Genomic DNA, 18,128 nt, shown 5'->3' with positions numbered 1-18,128 from the left:
TTGTCTGACGTATAAGTTTTGCAATATAGTATCCACTTTTCATGTAATTATATTCACTATACTAGATGGTCATATGTAGATTTATATGAATAGGTTTACTATGATGTACAAGTGGCTTTAAACCACAGCTATTACCATTAATCTACATACTGCATATTAATAAGAGCAATGATTTATGTGTTGTTATCTTTCGGCTAGATTACGAGTTTTGCGTTATGAGCGGCGCTTGTAAGTTATTGTTACTGCTCACTTACCTACAGCGCTGGTATTACAGGTTTACAAAAACCTGACGTTAGCAAGCAATATACTTCTGCCGGCTTGGATGAAGACTTCGGCCGCTTGTATGAAGACTTCTCCCGGCTTTGTTGAGGACTTCTTGCCGTTTGGATGAAAACTTCCGCAGGCTTCGTTGAGGATGGATGTCTGGTCTTCAAAAACTGTAAGTGGATCTTCGGGGGTTAGTGTTAGGTTTTTTTAAGGGTTTATTGGTTGGGTTTTATTTTTAGATTAAGGTTTGGGCTGAAAAAGAGCTAAATGCCCTTTTAAGGGCAAAGCCCATACAAATGCCCTTTTCAGGGCAATGGGGAGCTTAGTTTTTTTTAGTTAGATTTTTATTTGGGGTTTGGTTGTGTGGGTGGTGGGTTTTACTGTTGTGGGGTTATTTGTATTTTTTTTTTTAAAGGTAAAAGAGCTTATTTCTTTGGGGCAATGCCCCGCAAAAGGCCCTTTTAAGGGCTATTGGTAGTTTAGTTTAGGCTAGGGTTTTTTTTTATTTTGGGGGGGCTTTTTTATTTTGATAGGGCTATTAGATTAGATGTAATTAGGTTAAATACCTGATAATTTATTTTTTATTTTGTGTAATTTAGTGGGGGGTTTTGTAATTTAGTTAATTGTATTTATCTAATTTATATTTATTTATAATGTATTTATTTATAATTTATTTAATTGTAGTGTAAGGTTATGTGTTAGTGTAAGACAGGTTAGGTTTTATTTTACAGGTAAATTTTTATTTATTTTAGCTAGGCAGTTAGTAAATAGTTAATAACTATTTAGTAACTATTCTACCTAGTTAAAATAAATACAAACTTGCCTGTGGAATAAAAATAAAACCTAAGATAGCTACAATGTAACTATTAGTTATATTGTAGCTAGCTTAGGGTTTATTTTATAGGTAAGTATTTAGTTTTAAATAGGAATTATTTAGTTAATGATAGGAATTTTTAATTAGATTTATTTTAATTATATTAAAGTTAGTGGGTTTTAGAGTTAGACTTAGGGTTAGGTTTAGGGGTTAATAACTTTACGGCTAGATTTAGAGTTTGGCGTTAGCCGTCAAAAGCAGCGTTAAGGGGTCCTAATGCTGCTTTTTACCGCCTGCTGGTATTCAGGCAGGAAAGGGTCTAATGCTCACTTTCTTTCCACGACTCCAGGCTACCGCAGATCCCCTTACGTCAATTGCGTATCTTATCTTTTCAATGGGATTTGCCTAACGCTGGTATTTGGAGTCTTGGAAGAAGTGAGCGGTAGAGCCTCTACCAACAAGACTCCTACCGCCAAAAAAAGTCAGTAGTTAAGAGCTTTATGGGCTAACGCCGCAACATAAAGCTCTTAACTACTGTGCTATAAAGTACATTAACACCCATAAACTACTTATGAACCCCTAAACCGAGGCCCCCCCACATTACAAACCTTATAATATATTTTTTTAACCCCTAATCTGCCACTCCGTACACCGCCGCCACCTACATTATCCCTATGTACCCCTAATCTGCTGCCCCTAACATCGCCGACACCTATATTATATTTATTAACCCCTAATCTGCCCCCCCCAACGTCGCCGCCACCTACCTACACTTATTAACCCCTAATCTGCCGACCGGACCTCGCCGCCACTATAATAAATGTATTAACCCCTAAACCGCCGCACTCCCGCCTCACAAACACTATAATAAATAGTATTAATCCCTAATCTGCCCTCCCTAACATCGCCGCCACCTACCTACAAATATTAACCCCTAATCTCCCGCCCGCAACGTCGCCGCTACTATAATAAATTTATTAACCCCTAAACCTAAGTTTAACCCTAACACCCCCTAACTTAAATATCATTTAAATTAATCTAAATAAATTTACTATCATTAAATACATTTTTCCTATTTAAAAATAAATACCTATAAAATAAACCCTAATATAGCTACAATATAACTATTAGTTACATTGTAGCTATTTTAGGATTTATATTTATTTTACAGGCAACTTTGTATTTATTTTAACTAGGTACAATAGCCTTTAAATAGTTAATAACTATTTAATAGCTACCTAGTTAAAATAATTACAAAATTACCTGTAAAATAAATCCTAACCTAAGTTACAAATACACCTAACACTACACTATCAATAAATTAATTAAATAAATTAACTACAATTAGCTAAACTAAAATACAATTAAATAAATTAATCTATAATACAAAAAAAACAAACACTAAATTACAGAAAATAAAAAAAAAATTACAAGAAGTTTAAACTAATTACACCTAATCTAAGCCCCCTAATAAAATAAAAAGCCCTACAAAATAATAAAATGCCCTACCCTATTCTAAATTAAAAAGTGTTCAGAAAGGATGCCAGCACATAGATACAAAGTAATTAATTTATTAAAGACCTAAAAATTGTGACATTTCGGGGGTGACTCCCCTTAATCATGCAATGTCATTACATGATTAAGGGGAGTCACCCCGAAACGTCGCAATTTTTAGGTCTTTAATAAATTAATTACTTTGTATCTATGTGCTGGCATCCTTTCTGAACATTTTATATTGCTTTGGGGTGCAGCAGTTTAACCCCTATGCCAAAGCACTAACAGTGGTGCTGTCTCATATTTACTAAATTAAAAAGTAATCAGCTCTTTTACCAGCCCTTAAAAGGGCCTTTTGTGGGGCTTTGCCCCAAAGTAATCAGCCCTTTTACCTGTAATTAAAAATACAATACCCCCCCCCAATATTTCAACCCACCACCCACATACCCCTACTCTAACCAACCCAAACCCCCCTTAAATAAACCTAACACTTACCCCCTGAAGATCTCCCTACCTTGAGTCGTCTTCACTCAGCCGAGTCGAATTCTTCATCCAACCGGGGCAAGAAGATGTCCTCCATCCGGTAGAAGTCTTCATCCAACCGGGGAAAGAAGAGGTCCTCCATCCGGTAGAAGTCTTCATCCAAGCGGGGTCTTCTATCTTCATCCATCCGGAGCGGAGCCATCTTCCAGCCAGCCGACGCAGAGCCATCCTCTTCAACCGACGGACTAACGATGAATGACGGTTCCTTTAAGGGACATCATCCAAGATGGCGTCCCTCGAATTCCGATTGGCTGATAGGATTCTATCAGCCAATCGGAATTAAGGTAAGAAAAATCTGATTGGCTGATCCAATCAGCCAATTGGATTGACCTCGCAGTCTATTGGCTTTTCCGATCAGTTATGAAGCAGAGATCTTTAGAAAACACAGGGCACCGTACGGAGCTTGATAAATTGACCCCATTAGCTCTAATAGCTCACCAGGAATTAAGCATGAAAATACGCATACGGCTGAACCCCTATGGATATGTATTGCCGTGAAATATGTGAGAAGTCAAACAGCAGAATTTAGCTTGTTTAACTACAATATAACCTATCGCATACAGGTGTGTGTGAAAGAGACTTAAAAGTGCAAAAAGAAAATTTGCTTAAACATTTTATTATTTCACTGTTGCTTGAATATAACTATAAGCCAAATTCACTAAAGCTCTCTGGTCTTGTGAGGTTCTATGAGAAATATCACCAGTACTAAAAAGCCCCTGATCTAATCCTAAAAAATGCAAATGGTATCTTGAGTACAGTGAGTACTGTGTGTCTCGCAAAGGGGTGTTGCCAGTTTTTAAGTAAGTGAAGGCGATGCAAACATTACAATAGGACAAAAAAAATATAATAATCATAGTTTAACCCTTTCATGACAGGGTCATCGTAAAAGTTAAATTATGGGATCAGGTCAGGGGGGCATCACTATGACGCTAGGCACGCCCTCCAGACCGGGATCACATCCAGGAAGCACCATTGGCTTCAGGACAGCCAAATGGCTATGACATTGTATTCCGTCCTAACGGCGCTAAAGCCCAGCGTCATTTGGACGGAATAAAAAAAAAAGGGGGTAACTGTTGTTTAAAATGAATAAATGAAATATTAAAAAGAAACTACCCCAGTCAAAAAGGATGATCTTCCTGGAGTCATTCTGAAGTAATTGATGACTGAAGTATGCCCACAGGCAGAAATATTAAATTAGATGTCTCAAGTCATTCACTGGCTTTTCTTGCTTATTAAGTAATCTGAAGTAATCGCCCAGAATTGTGTACCTTAGCTGATGACTTTACAAGCCTGATGATGTCTGATGATGGGCAAATGATTTCTAAAGTAGTTTGATGATCATCAAATGACTGCAGGATGGTTTCTAAAGTAATCCTGTTTGTCTTAGTTATGCAGTAAAATAATAAAATAATAATAATATACTCACTGCTTCCTCGGTCTGCCTTTTATAGACCTTCAGCTTTGTCTGCAAACGCTCGATAAGCTCCTGTGTCCGCAGATGATTCTTCTGATCCTCCTCTGCCTGGAACACCAATTCTTTCAGACGTCGCTCATTCTTACGTAAGGTCTTTGTGGTCTCAACGTGTTTCTTTTGTTCTGTGTCCAGCTCTTGCTCCAGTTCTTTTATCTGGAATAATAAAAATTATAATAACTATAAAACACATTAAATAACAGTCAGCTAGATTACGAGTTTGGCGTTATGAGTGAAAAAGTAGCGTTATGCTTCATAACGATGCTTTTTCCCTAACGCCGCTATTACGAGTCTTGTAGGTATAGGTTTATAGTTTATAGTTTGCCTGGGAGGCCAAAAAGTGAGCGGTACACTCTATAATGACAAGATCTTTACCGCCATCTAAAGTCAGTAGTTATGAGTTTTACGTTACAAAGCTGTAGCATAAAACTCATAACTAAAGTGTTAAAAAGTACACTAACACCCATAAACTACCTATTAACCGCCGCCCTCCCACATCACAAACACTACTTAAATATTATTAACCCCTAATCTGCTGTCTGCCCACACCACCTCTATAATAAACCAATTAACCACTAAACCGCAAGCCCCCCACAACAAAATATCCTAAATTTAACTATTAACCCCTAAACCTCTGGCCTCCCACATCACTACATAAATATTTTAACCCCTAAACCTAACCCTAACTTAACCCTAAGCATAAGTCTAACCCTAACCCTAACAACCCCTAACTTAATATAATTAAAATAAATCTAAATAAACCTTACAATTATTAACTAAATAATTCCTTTTTAAAACTAAATACATTCTTACCTGTAAAATAAAACCTAAGCTAGCTACAATATAACTAATAGTTATTAACTATTTACTAACTACCTAGTTAAAATAAATACAACGTTACCTGTAAAATAAAACCTAACCTGTCTTACAATAAAACCTAACATTACAATCAAGTCAAATGAATTAAATTAATCAAATACAATTATCTAAATTACAACCCCCCCCACTAAATTACATTAAAAAAAAACGAAATTATCAAATAAAAAAAATGAATTACTCCTAATCTAATAGCCATATCAAAATAAAAAGCCCCCCCCCAAAAAAAATAATAAACCCCTAGCCTACACTAAACTGCCAATAGCCCTTAAAAGGGCCTTTTGTGGGGCATTGCCCCAAAGAAATCAGCTTTTTTACCTGGCAATAAAAATTACAAACACCCCCCAACAGTAAAACCCACCACCCACCCAACAAAACCCCCCAAATAAAACTCTATCTAAATAAACCTAAGCTAACCATTGCCTTGAAAAGGGCATTTGGATGGGCATTGTCCTTAAAAGGGCATTTAGCTATTTTATGGTGCCGAAACCCTAAGCTAAAAATAAAACACTTAAAAAAAACTAACACTAACCCCCGACGATCCACTTACAGTTCTCGAAGACTGGACATCCATCCTCATCCAGCCGGCGAAGTCCTCATCCAAGCAGGCAGAAGTCCTCATCGAAGTGGCCAGAAGTCTTCATCCAAGCGGGCAGATGTCTTCATCCAGACGACATCTTCTATCTTCCATCCGGCGCGGAGTGGGTCCATCTTCAAGACATCTGTCGCGGAGCATCCTCTTCATATGGTCGCCGCCGTAAACTGAAGGTTCCCTTTAAGTGACGTCATCCAAGATGGCGTCCCTTACATTCCCATTGGCTGATAGAATTCTATCAGCCGATAGGAATTAAAGGGGAAAAAATCCTATTGGCTGATCCAATCAGTCAGTAGGATTAAGCTTTAATCCTATTGGTTGATCCAATCAGATAATAGGATTGAGCTTGCGATCGCAGTAGTTAGGCTTTTTTTGCCGGCTCTCCCATTGATGTCTATGTGGAAATCGTACACGAGCACGTCAAAGCAGCACTTGTATTAGGGTGAGGTATGGAGCTCAATGCAACCATATCGCCCGCACAAGCCTGCTTTTTGTAAACCTGTAATAGCAGCGCTATAGGGAGGTGAAATAATGCCGCTTTGTGGCGGTCGGTAATTTCCCTATGGCGCTCAAAACTCGTAATCTAGCTGAATGTGAAGAGCAGGGGTTATCCAGCACTTATACTGTCTGTTAAAATTTTTCTTTGCTGTTTCTTTCCATCCTATGTCAGTGACATAACTAAGGGGCTGCAGAGCAAAAACCCATCAACAAAATCTTTGGGGGCTTTTTTGAACATTATATTGTCATGTACTTGTCCTTAATTCAAATATAAAACCCTGAATAGCTAGATAGTTCTCAAGCTAATAGTTGCCCATGCAAAATTCTTTGAGGGGACTTGCAATACTGATGAGACGTCAGTAATCATTGGGCCCTAACCCTAGCATCACTCTAGCCCTAAATCTAACCTAACTCTAGCCCTAACCAGAGGCGTAACTAGAAACCACAGGGCCCAGGTTCTAACTCTAGCCCTAAATATAACCTAACTCTAGCCCCAAAATTTAACCTAACTCTAGCCCTAAATCTAACCTAACTCTAGCCCTAAATCTAACCTAACTCTAGCCCTAAATCTAACCTAACTCTAGCCCCAAAATTTAACCTAACTCTAGCCCTAAATCTAACCTAACTCTAGCCGCAAATCTATCCTAACTCTAGCCCTAACTCTAACCTAACTCTAGCCCTAAATATAACCTAAATCTAGCCCTAAATCTAACCTAATTCTAGCCCTAAATCTAACCAACTCTAGCTCTAACTCTAAACTAGCTCTAGCCCTAAATCTAACCAAACTCTAGCCTAAATCGAACCCAACTCTAGCCCTAACTCTAACCTAACTCTAGCCTTAACCCTATCCTAACTCTAGCCCTAAATATAACCTAATGCTAGCTCTAAATCTAACCTAACTCTAGCTCTAAATCTAACTGAAATCTAGCCCTAAATCTAACCTAACTCTAGCCCTAAATCTAACCTAACTCTAGTCCTAAATCTAACCTAACTCTAGCCCTAAATCTAACCTAACTCTAGCCATGGCCCTAACCTAACTCTAGCCCTAAATATAACTTAACTCTAGCCTTAAATATAAACTAACTCTAGCTCTAAATCTAACCTAACTCAAGCTCTCAATCTAACCTTACTCTAGCCCTAAATATAACTTAACTCTAGCCTTAAATGTAACCTAATTCTAGCTCTAAATCTAACCTAACTCTAGCCCTAAATCTAACCTAACTCTAGCCCTAAATCTAGCCTAACTCTTGCTCTAAATATAATCTAACTCTAGCCCAAAATCTAACCTAACTCTTGCCCTAACCCTAATCCTAAAGTAACTCTAGCCCTAAATCTAACCAAACTCTATCCCTAACTGTAACCTAACTCTAGCCCTAACTGTAACCTAACTCTAGCCCTAAATCTAACCTAACTCTAGCCCTAAATCTAACCTAACTCTAGCCCTAAATCTAACCTAATTCTAGCCCTAACCTAACTCTAGCCCTAAATTTAACCTAACTCTATCCCTAAATATAACCTCACTCTAGCCTTAAATATAACCTAACTCTAGCAGCACTAAATATAACTTAACTCTAGCCCTAAATATAACCTAACTCTAACCTAACTCTAGCCCTAAATCTAACCTAACTCTAGCCCTAAATATAACCTAACTCTAGCTCTAAAACTAAGTTAACTCTATCCCTAAATCTAACCTAACTCTAGCCCTAACCTAACTCTAGCCCTAAATCTAACCTAACTCTAGCCCTAAATCTAGCCTAACTCTTGCTCTAAATCTAACCTAACTCTAGCCATGGCCCTAACCTAACTCTAGCCCTAAATATAACTTAACTATAGACATAAATGTAACCTAACTCTAGCTCTAAATCTAACCTAACTCTAGCTCTAAATCTAACCTAACTCTAGCCCTAAATCTAGCCTAACTCTTGCCCTAACCCTAACCCTAAAGTAACTCTAGCCCTAAATCTAACCAAACTCTATCCCTAACTCTAACCTAACTCTAGCCCTAAATGTAACCTAACTCTAGCCCTAAATCTAACCTTACTCTAGCCCTAAATCTAAACTAACTCTAGCCCTAAATCTAACCTAACTCTAGCCCTAGATCTAACCTAACTCTAGTCTTAACTCTAACCTAACTCTAGCCCTAAATATAACCTAACTCTAGCCCTAAATCTAACCTAACTCTAGCCCTAAATCTAACCTAACTCTAGCCCTAACCCTAAACTAACTGTAGCCCTAAAACTAACCAAACTCTAGCCCCAACCCTTAACCTAACTCTAGCCCTAAATCTAACCTTACTTTAGCCGTAAATCTAACCTAACTCTAGCACTAAATCTAACCTAAATCTAGCTCTAAATCTAACCTCACTCTAGCCTTAAATCGAACCTAACTCTAACCCTAAATATAACCTAACTCTAGCTCTAAATATAACCTATCTCTAGCCCTAAATCTAACCTAACTCTAGCCATGGCCCTAACCTAACTCTATCCCTAAATAGTCTTAAATGTAATCTAACTCTAGCTCTAAATCTAATCTAACTCAAGCTCTAAATCTAACCTATCTCTAGCCCAAAATATAACCTAACTCTTGCCCTAACCCTAACCCTAAAGTAACTCTAGCCATAAATCTAACCAAACTCTAGCCCTAAATCTAAGCTAACTTTAGCCCTAACTCTAACCTAACTCTAGACCTAAATCTAACCTTACTCTAGCCCTAAATCTAACCTAACTCTAGCCCTAACTCTAACCTAACTCTAACCTAACTCTAGCCCTAAATCTAACCTAACTCTAGCCCTAAATCTAACCTAACTCTAGCCCTAAATCTAACCTAACTCTAGCCCTAACCCTAAACTAACTCTAACCCTAAATCCAACCAAACTCTAGCCCTAATCCTAACCTAACTCTAGCCCTAAATATAACCTTACTTTAGCCCTTAATCTAACCTAACTCTAGCTCTAAATCTAACCTAACTCTAGCTCTAAATCTAACCTAACTCTAGCCCTAATTATAACCTTACTCTAGCACTAAATATAACCTAACTCTAGCCCTAAATCTAACCTAACTCTAGCCCTAAATCTAACCTAACTCTAGCCCTAAATCTAACCTAACTCTAGGCCTAAATCTAACCTAACTCTAACCCTAAATCTAACCGAACTCTAGCCCTAAATCTAACCGAACTCTAGCCCTATATTTAATGAGGGAGCACCGTGATATGCCAGAGGAGACTATGAGGCCTATTTATCAAGCCATCACCTGCAAATATGCCGGAATTCCGCAGCGTAATTGTGGCGTGCTTGATTCAACCTAGTTATCAAAGCCTACAGACTGGCAAAAGTTGAAATTTTGACGTAACATACGATCCGCCAGTCTCAATCCGACACAGATCGATGCTTACGTCATTACAGATGTTCCGAATACAAATTCGGCACTATCTGACACCTTTTGCAAGTTAACAAATTTCTAAATCTAACCTTACTCTAGTCCTAAATATAACCTAACTCTAGCCCTAAATCTAACCTAACTCTAGCCCTAAATATAACCTAACTCTAGCCCTAAATATAACCTAACTCTATCCCTAAATCTAACCTTACTCTAGCCTTAAATATAACCTAAGTCTAGCAGCACTAAATATAACAACTCTAGCCCGAAATATAACCTAACTCTAACCTAACTCTAGCCCTAAATCTAACCTAACTCTAGCCCTAAATATAACCTAACTCTAGCTCTAAAACTAACTTAACTCTAGCCCTAAATATAACCTTACTCTAGCCCTAACTCTAACCTAACTCTAGCCCTAAATCTAACCTAACTCTAGCCCTAAATCTAACCAAACTCTAGTCCTAAATCTAACCTAACTCTAGACCTAAATCTAACCTAACTCTAGCCCTAACTCTAACCAAATTCTAGCCCTAAATCTAACCTAACTCTAGCCCTAAATATAACCTCACTCTAGCCTTAAATATAACCTAACTCTAGCAGCACTAAATATAACTTAACTCTAGCCCTAAATCTAACCTAACTCTAGCCTTAAATCGAACCTAACTCTAACCCTAAATATAACCTAACTCTAGCTCTAAATATAACCTATCTCTAGCCCTAAATCTAACCTAACTCTAGCCATGGCCCTAACCTAACTCTATCCCTAAATAGTCTTAAATGTAATCTAACTCTAGCTCTAAATCTAATCTAACTCAAGCTCTAAATCTAACCTATCTCTAGCCCAAAATATAACCTAACTCTTGCCCTAACCCTAACCCTAAAGTAACTCTAGCCATAAATCTAACCAAACTCTAGCCCTAAATCTAAGCTAACTTTAGCCCTAACTCTAACCTAACTCTAGACCTAAATCTAACCTTACTCTAGCCCTAAATCTAACCTAACTCTAGCCCTAACTCTAACCTAACTCTAACCTAACTCTAGCCCTAAATCTAACCTAACTCTAGCCCTAAATCTAACCTAACTCTAGCCCTAAATCTAACCTAACTCTAGCCCTAACCCTAAACTAACTCTAACCCTAAATCCAACCAAACTCTAGCCCTAATCCTAACCTAACTCTAGCCCTAAATATAACCTTACTTTAGCCCTTAATCTAACCTAACTCTAGCCCTAAATCTAACCTAACTCTAGCCCTAAATCTAACCTAACTCTAGGCCTAAATCTAACCTAACTCTAACCCTAAATCTAACCGAACTCTAGCCCTAAATCTAACCGAACTCTAGCCCTATATTTAATGAGAGAGCACCGTGATATGCCAGAGGAGACTATGAGGCCTATTTATCAAGCCATCACCTGCAAATATGCCGGAATTCCGCAGCGTAATTGTGGCGTGCTTGATTCAACCTAGTTATCAAAGCCTACAGACTGGCAAAAGTTGAAATTTTGACGTAACATACGATCCGCCAGTCTCAATCCGACACAGATCGATGCTTACGTCATTACAGATGTTCCGAATACAAATTCGGCACTATCTGACACCTTTTGCAAGTTAACAAATTTCTAAATCTAACCTTACTCTAGTCCTAAATATAACCTAACTCTAGCCCTAAATCTAACCTAACTCTAGCCCTAAATATAACCTAACTCTAGCCCTAAATATAACCTAACTCTATCCCTAAATCTAACCTTACTCTAGCCTTAAATATAACCTAAGTCTAGCAGCACTAAATATAACAACTCTAGCCCGAAATATAACCTAACTCTAACCTAACTCTAGCCCTAAATCTAACCTAACTCTAGCCCTAAATATAACCTAACTCTAGCTCTAAAACTAACTTAACTCTAGCCCTAAATATAACCTTACTCTAGCCCTAACTCTAACCTAACTCTAGCCCTAAATCTAACCTAACTCTAGCCCTAAATCTAACCAAACTCTAGTCCTAAATCTAACCTAACTCTAGACCTAAATCTAACCTAACTCTAGCCCTAACTCTAACCAAATTCTAGCCCTAAATCTAACCTAACTCTAGCCCTAAATATAACCTCACTCTAGCCTTAAATATAACCTAACTCTAGCAGCACTAAATATAACTTAACTCTAGCCCTAAATCTAACCTAACTCTAACCTAACTCTAGCCCTAAATCTAACCTAACTCTAGCCCTAAATATAACCTAACTCTAGCTCTAAAACTAACTTAACTCTAGCCCTAAATATAACCTAACTCTAGCCCTAACTCTAACCTAACTCTAGCCCTAACCCTAACCTAACTCTAGCCCTAAATCTAACCTAACTCAAGCTCTAAATCTAACCTAACTCTAGCCCTAAATCTAACCTAACTCTAGCCATGGCCCTAACCTAACTCTAGCCCTAAATATAACTTAACTATAGACTTAAATGTAACCTAACTCTAGCTCTAAACCTAACCTAACTTAAGCTCTAAATCTAACCTAACTCTAGCTCTAAATCTAGCCTAACTCTTGCCCTAACCCTAACCCTAAAGTAACTCTAGCCCTAAATCTAACCAAACTCTATCCCTAACTCTAACCTAACTCTAGCCCTAAATGTAACCTAACTCTAGCCCTAAATCTAACCTTACTCTAGCCCTAAATCTAAACTAACTCTAGCCCTAAATCTAACCTAACTCTAGCCCTAGATCTAACCTAACTCTAGTCTTAACTCTAACCTAACTCTAGTCTTAACTCTAACCTAACTCTAGCCCTAAATATTACCTAACTCTAGCCCTAAATCTAACCTAACTCTAGCCCTAACCCTAAACTAACTGTAGCCCTAAAACTAACCAAACTCTAGCCCCAACCCTTAACCTAACTCTAGCCCTAAATCTAACCTTACTTTAGCCCTAAATCTAACCTAACTCTAGCACTAAATCTAACCTAACTCTAGCTCTAAATCTAACCTCACTCTAGCCCTAGATCTAACCTAACTCTAGTCTTAACTCTAACCTAACTCTAGTCTTAACTCTAACCTAACTCTAGCCCTAAATATTACCTAACTCTAGCCCTAAATCTAACCTAACTCTAGCCCTAACCCTAAACTAACTGTAGCCCTAAAACTAACCAAACTCTAGCCCCAACCCTTAACCTAACTCTAGCCCTAAATCTAACCTTACTTTAGCCCTAAATCTAACCTAACTCTAGCACTAAATCTAACCTAACTCTAGCTCTAAATCTAACCTCACTCTAGCCTTAAATCGAACCTAACTCTAACCCTAAATATAACCTAACTCTAGCTCTAAATCTAACCTATCTCTAGCCCTAAATCTAACCTAACTCTAGCCATGGCCCTTACCTAACTCTAGCCCTAAATAGTCTTAAATGTAATCTAACTCTAGCTCTAAATCTAATCTAACTCAAGCTCTAAATCTAACCTATCTCTAGCCCAAAATATAACCTAACTCTTGCCCTAACCCTAACCCTAAAGTAACTCTAGCCATAAATCTAACCAAACTCTAGCCCTAAATCTAAGCTAACTTCAGCCCTAAATCTAACCTAACTCTAGCCCTAACTCTAGACCTAAATCTAACCTTACTCTAGCCCTAAATCTAACCTTACTCTAGCCCTAAATCTAACCTAACTCTAGCCCTAACTCTAACCTAACTCTAACCTAACTCTAGCCCTAAATCTAACCTAACTCTAGCCCTAAATCTAACCTAACTCTAGCCCTAACCCTAAACTAACTTTAACCCTAAATCCAACCAAACTCTAGCCCTAATCCTAACCTAACTCTAGCCCTAAATATAACCTTACTTTAGCCCTTAATCTAACCTAACTCTAGCTCTAAATCTAACCTAACTCTAGCTCTAAATCTAACCTAACTCTAGCCCTAATTATAACCTTACTCTAGCACTAAATATAACCTAACTCTAGCCCTAAATTTAACCTAACTCTAGCCCTAAATCTAACCTAACTCTAGCCCTAAATCTAACCTAACTCTAGCCCTAAATCTAACCTAACTCTAACCCTAAATCTAACCGAACTCTAGCCCTAAATCTAACCTAACTCTAGCCCTATATTTAACGAGAGAGCACCGTGATATGCCAGAGGAGACTATGAGGCCTATTTATCAAGCCATCACCTGCAAATATGCCTGAATTCCGCAGCGTAATTGTGGCGTGCTTGATTCAACCTAGTTATCAAAGCCTACAGACTGACAAAAGTTGAAATTTTGACGTAACATACGATCCGCCGGTCTCAATCCGACACAGATCGATGCTTACATCATTACAGATGTTCCGAATATAAATTCGGCACTATCTGACACCTTTTGCAAGTTAACAAATTTCTAAATCTAACCTAACTCTAGTCCTAAATATAACCTAACTCTAGCCCTAAATCTAACCTAACTCTAGCCCTAAATATAACCTAACTCTAGCCCTAAATATAACCTAACTCTATCCCTAAATCTAACCTTACTCTAACCCTAACTCTAACCTAACTCTAGCCCTAAATCTAACCTAACTCTAGCCCTAAATCTAACCTAACTCTAGCCCTAAATCTAACCTAACTCTAGCCTTAAATCTAACCTAACTCTAGCCCTAAATCTAACCTAACTCTAGCCCTAAATCTAACCTAACTCTAGCCCGATATTTAATGAGAGAGCACCGTGATATGCCAGAGGAGACTACGAGGCCTATTTATCAAGCCATCAACCGCCAATACACCGGAATTCCGCAGCGTAATTGTGGCGAGCTTGATTCGACCTAGTTATCAAAGCCCACAGACCGTCAAAAGTTGAAATTTGTGACGTAATCCGCCGGTCTCAATCCGACACAGATCAATGCTTAAGTCATTACAGATGTTCCGAATACAAATTCGACACTATCTGACACCTTTTGCAAGTTAACAAATTTTTAACAGGTACGCTCGCCACTATTCTGGCCCAGTGTACCTGGTTTTCAATCCGCCACCCTGGAGGTCGCAGATGCCATAGGAATCAATGGGAGTCTGAAAACAGCGAAAGCTTATGTTCGATGCTGCCAGATATCCCATTGATTTCTATGGTGGAAAACAAATTACGTTTACACCTAACACCCTAACATAAGCCCTGAGTCTAAACACCCCTAATCTGCTGCCCGACATCGCCGCAAGCTAAATAAAATTTATCAACTCCTATCCTGCCGCTCCCGAACCCCGCCGCAACTGTAATAAAATGATTAACCCCTAAACCCCTGGCCTCCCACATCACTACCATTAATTCAACCTATTAACCCCTTAACCGCCAGCCCCCCCACATTGCCATAAACTAAATTAAGCTATTAACCCCTAAACCTAACAATCCGCTAACTTTACATTAAAGTTACCTCATCCCTATCTTATAATAAATTAAAACTTACCTGTAGAATTAAAATAAACTATATTAAACTATTAATTATCCTACCCTAACTATTATACTAAAATTACATTAAACTACCAATTAAAATAACTATATTAAATATAAAAAAAACTAACCCTACTCAAATTATTTAAATATACTATTAAAAATTACTAAATTACAAAAAAATAAACGCTAAGTTACAAAAAATAAAAAAACCACAGTATCAAAAATAAAAACAAATTACACCTAATCTAATAGCCCTATCAAAATAAAAAAGCCCCCACAAAATAAAAAAAAACCCCTAGCCTACAATAAACTACCAATGGCCCTTAAAAGGGCCTTTTGCGGGGCATTGCTCCAAAGAAATCAGCTCTTTTACCTGTAAAAACACCCCCCAACAGTAAAACCCACCACCCAACCAACCAAACCCCCCAAATAAAAACCCTATCTAAAAAACCTAAGCTCCCCTTGCCCTGAAAAGGGCATTTGTATGGGCATTGCCCTTAAAAGGGCATTTAGCTCTTTTACTGCCCAAAGTCTCTAACCTAAAAATAAAACCCACCCAATAAACCCTTAAAAAAACCTAACACTAACCCCCCACCAATCCACTTCCAGTTTTCGAAGACCAGACATCCATCCTTATCCAAGCGGCAGAAGTGCTCATCGAAGCCGGCAGAAGTCTTCATCCAAGCGGGCCAAAGTCCTCATCGAAGCTGGCAGAAGTCTTCATCCAGACGGCATCTTCTGTCTTCATCCATCCGGCACGGAGCAGATCCATCTTTAAGACATCCGGCGCAGAGTATCCTCTTCTTCCGATGGTCAACGTAGGTCAAGATGGTGTCCCTTACATTCTGATTGGCTGATAGAATTCTATCAGCCAATAGGAATTAAAGGGGAAAAAATCCTATTGGCTGTTGCAATCAGCCAATAGGATTGAGCTTGCATTCTATTGGCTATTCCAATCAGCCAATAGAATGCAAGCTTAATCCTATTGGCTGATTGGATCAGCCAATAGGATGAAAGCTCAATCCTATTGGCTGATTGCAACAGCCAATAGGATTTTTTCCCCTTTAATTCTTATTGGCTGATAGAATTCTATCAGACAATCGGAATGTAAGGAACGTCATCTTGGATGACGTACCTTAAAGGGAAATTTCATTCTACGTTGACTATCGGAAGAAGAGGATGCTCCACGCCGGATGTCTTCTTGAAGATGGATCTGCTTTGCGCCGGATGAAGATTCCATCTGGATGAAGACTTCTGCCGGCTTCGATGAAGACTTCTTCCGGCTTCAATGAGGACTTCTGCCGCTTGGATGAGGATGGATGTCCGGTAAGTGGATCGTCGGGGGTTAGTGTTGTTTTCTTTTAAGGGTTTATTGGGTGGGCTTTATTTTTAGGTTAGGGACTTTGGGCAGTAATGCGGAGCTTAGGTTTTTTAGATAGGGTTTTTATTTGGGGGGGGGGTTGGTTGTGTGGGTGTATTTTTTTTACAGGTAAAAGAGCTGATTTCTTTGGGGCAAATACCCCGCAAAAGGCCCTTTTAAGGGCTATTGGTAGTTTATTGTAGGCTATGTTTTTTGTTTTTTTTTGGGGGGGGCTTTTTTATTTTGATAGGGTTATTGGATTAGGTGTAATTGTTTTTTATTTTTGATACTATGGTTTGTTTGTTTTTGTAACAGTGTTTTTTATTTTTTGTAACTTAGCGTTTATTTTTTTGTAATTTAGTAATTTTTAATTGTAGATTTAAATAATTTGAGTAGGGTAAGGTTTTTAAATATGTAATATAGTTCATTTAATTGGTAGTTTAAGGTAATTTTAGTATAATAGTTAGGGTAGGTTAATTAATAGTTTAATATAGTTTAATGTAATTTTAGTATAATAGTTAGGGTAGGTTAATTAATAGTTTAATATAGTTTATTTTAATTCTACAGGTAAGTTTTAATTTATTATAAGATAGGGATGAGGTAATTTTAATGTAAAGTTAGCGGGTTATTAGGTTTAGGGGTTAATAGCTTAATTTAGTTTATGGCAATGTGGGGGGCTGGTGGTTTAGGGGTTAATAGGTTTAGTAAGTGGTAGTGATGTGGGAGGCCAGGGGTTTAGGAGTTAATACATTTATTTAGTTGCGGTGGCGGTGGGGTCCGGGAGCGGCGGCATAGGGGTTAATACATTTATTTAGTGGCGGTGGGGTCTGGGAGCTGCGGGATAGGGGTTAAACATTTTAGTATAGTGGCGGTGTTTAGTGACAGGGTATAAATAAAGTTGGTAAAAAGCCGTATAGCAGTGAGATCGATGACTGCTAGTTAACAGCAGTTTGCTGCTCATTGCCCTGTACTTGGTGCACAGCTTTTTGCCGGCTTTTTTTATAAATATGGAGATCGTATTCAGGTTCACGGCCGCGATGTTAGGCGATGTTAGGCGAGCATATTGGTGCCGGCAAATGCAGCATAGTTGACGGCTTGATAAATACGCCTCTACATTACTTTGTATAACTGTTGTGCAAAACTTACCCTTCCTTCCAGTTTGTTAATGAGCTTCTTTCCATCCTTTAACATCATTTGTTCAGCTTCATCAAGCTTGATCTGCAACTCTCTGATTTGGTTTTCCATCCCTTTCTTCACTTTCTGCAGGTGATGCACGTGATCTTGTTCATGATGTAACTCTTCCTCTAGCCTTGATGCCTGTATGCAATTACACATAATACGTATACATCACCTTAATATTTGGTACAAACCATTATCCCCTCTGCAACAAAAAAATAATTTGCTTATATGGGCTAGATTACTTTCAACTTGTAATATACGC

General features: G+C 38.2%; 1 protein-coding gene across 1 annotated transcript in view; it reads right to left on the bottom strand.

Annotated features, from left to right (window-relative positions):
• The window catches only part of LOC128666882 (myosin-16-like), a 357,676-nt gene that overhangs the window by 32,343 nt on the left and 307,205 nt on the right, over positions 1–18,128 (bottom strand). Inside the window, exons 14-15 of the mRNA XM_053721692.1 lie at positions 17,834–18,004; positions 4,545–4,745 (exon numbers count right to left, since the gene is read on the bottom strand). Of these exons, the coding sequence (XP_053577667.1) occupies positions 4,545–4,745; positions 17,834–18,004 (372 nt within the window). The remainder of the gene's footprint in view (positions 1–4,544; positions 4,746–17,833; positions 18,005–18,128) is intronic.

This window comes from Bombina bombina, chromosome 1 (assembly GCF_027579735.1).
Source record: "Bombina bombina isolate aBomBom1 chromosome 1, aBomBom1.pri, whole genome shotgun sequence".
NCBI classification, from domain to species: domain Eukaryota; kingdom Metazoa; phylum Chordata; class Amphibia; order Anura; family Bombinatoridae; genus Bombina; species Bombina bombina.
The sequence above is the reverse complement of the archived record's forward strand: the minus strand, read 5'-3'. Positions and strand labels throughout refer to the sequence as shown.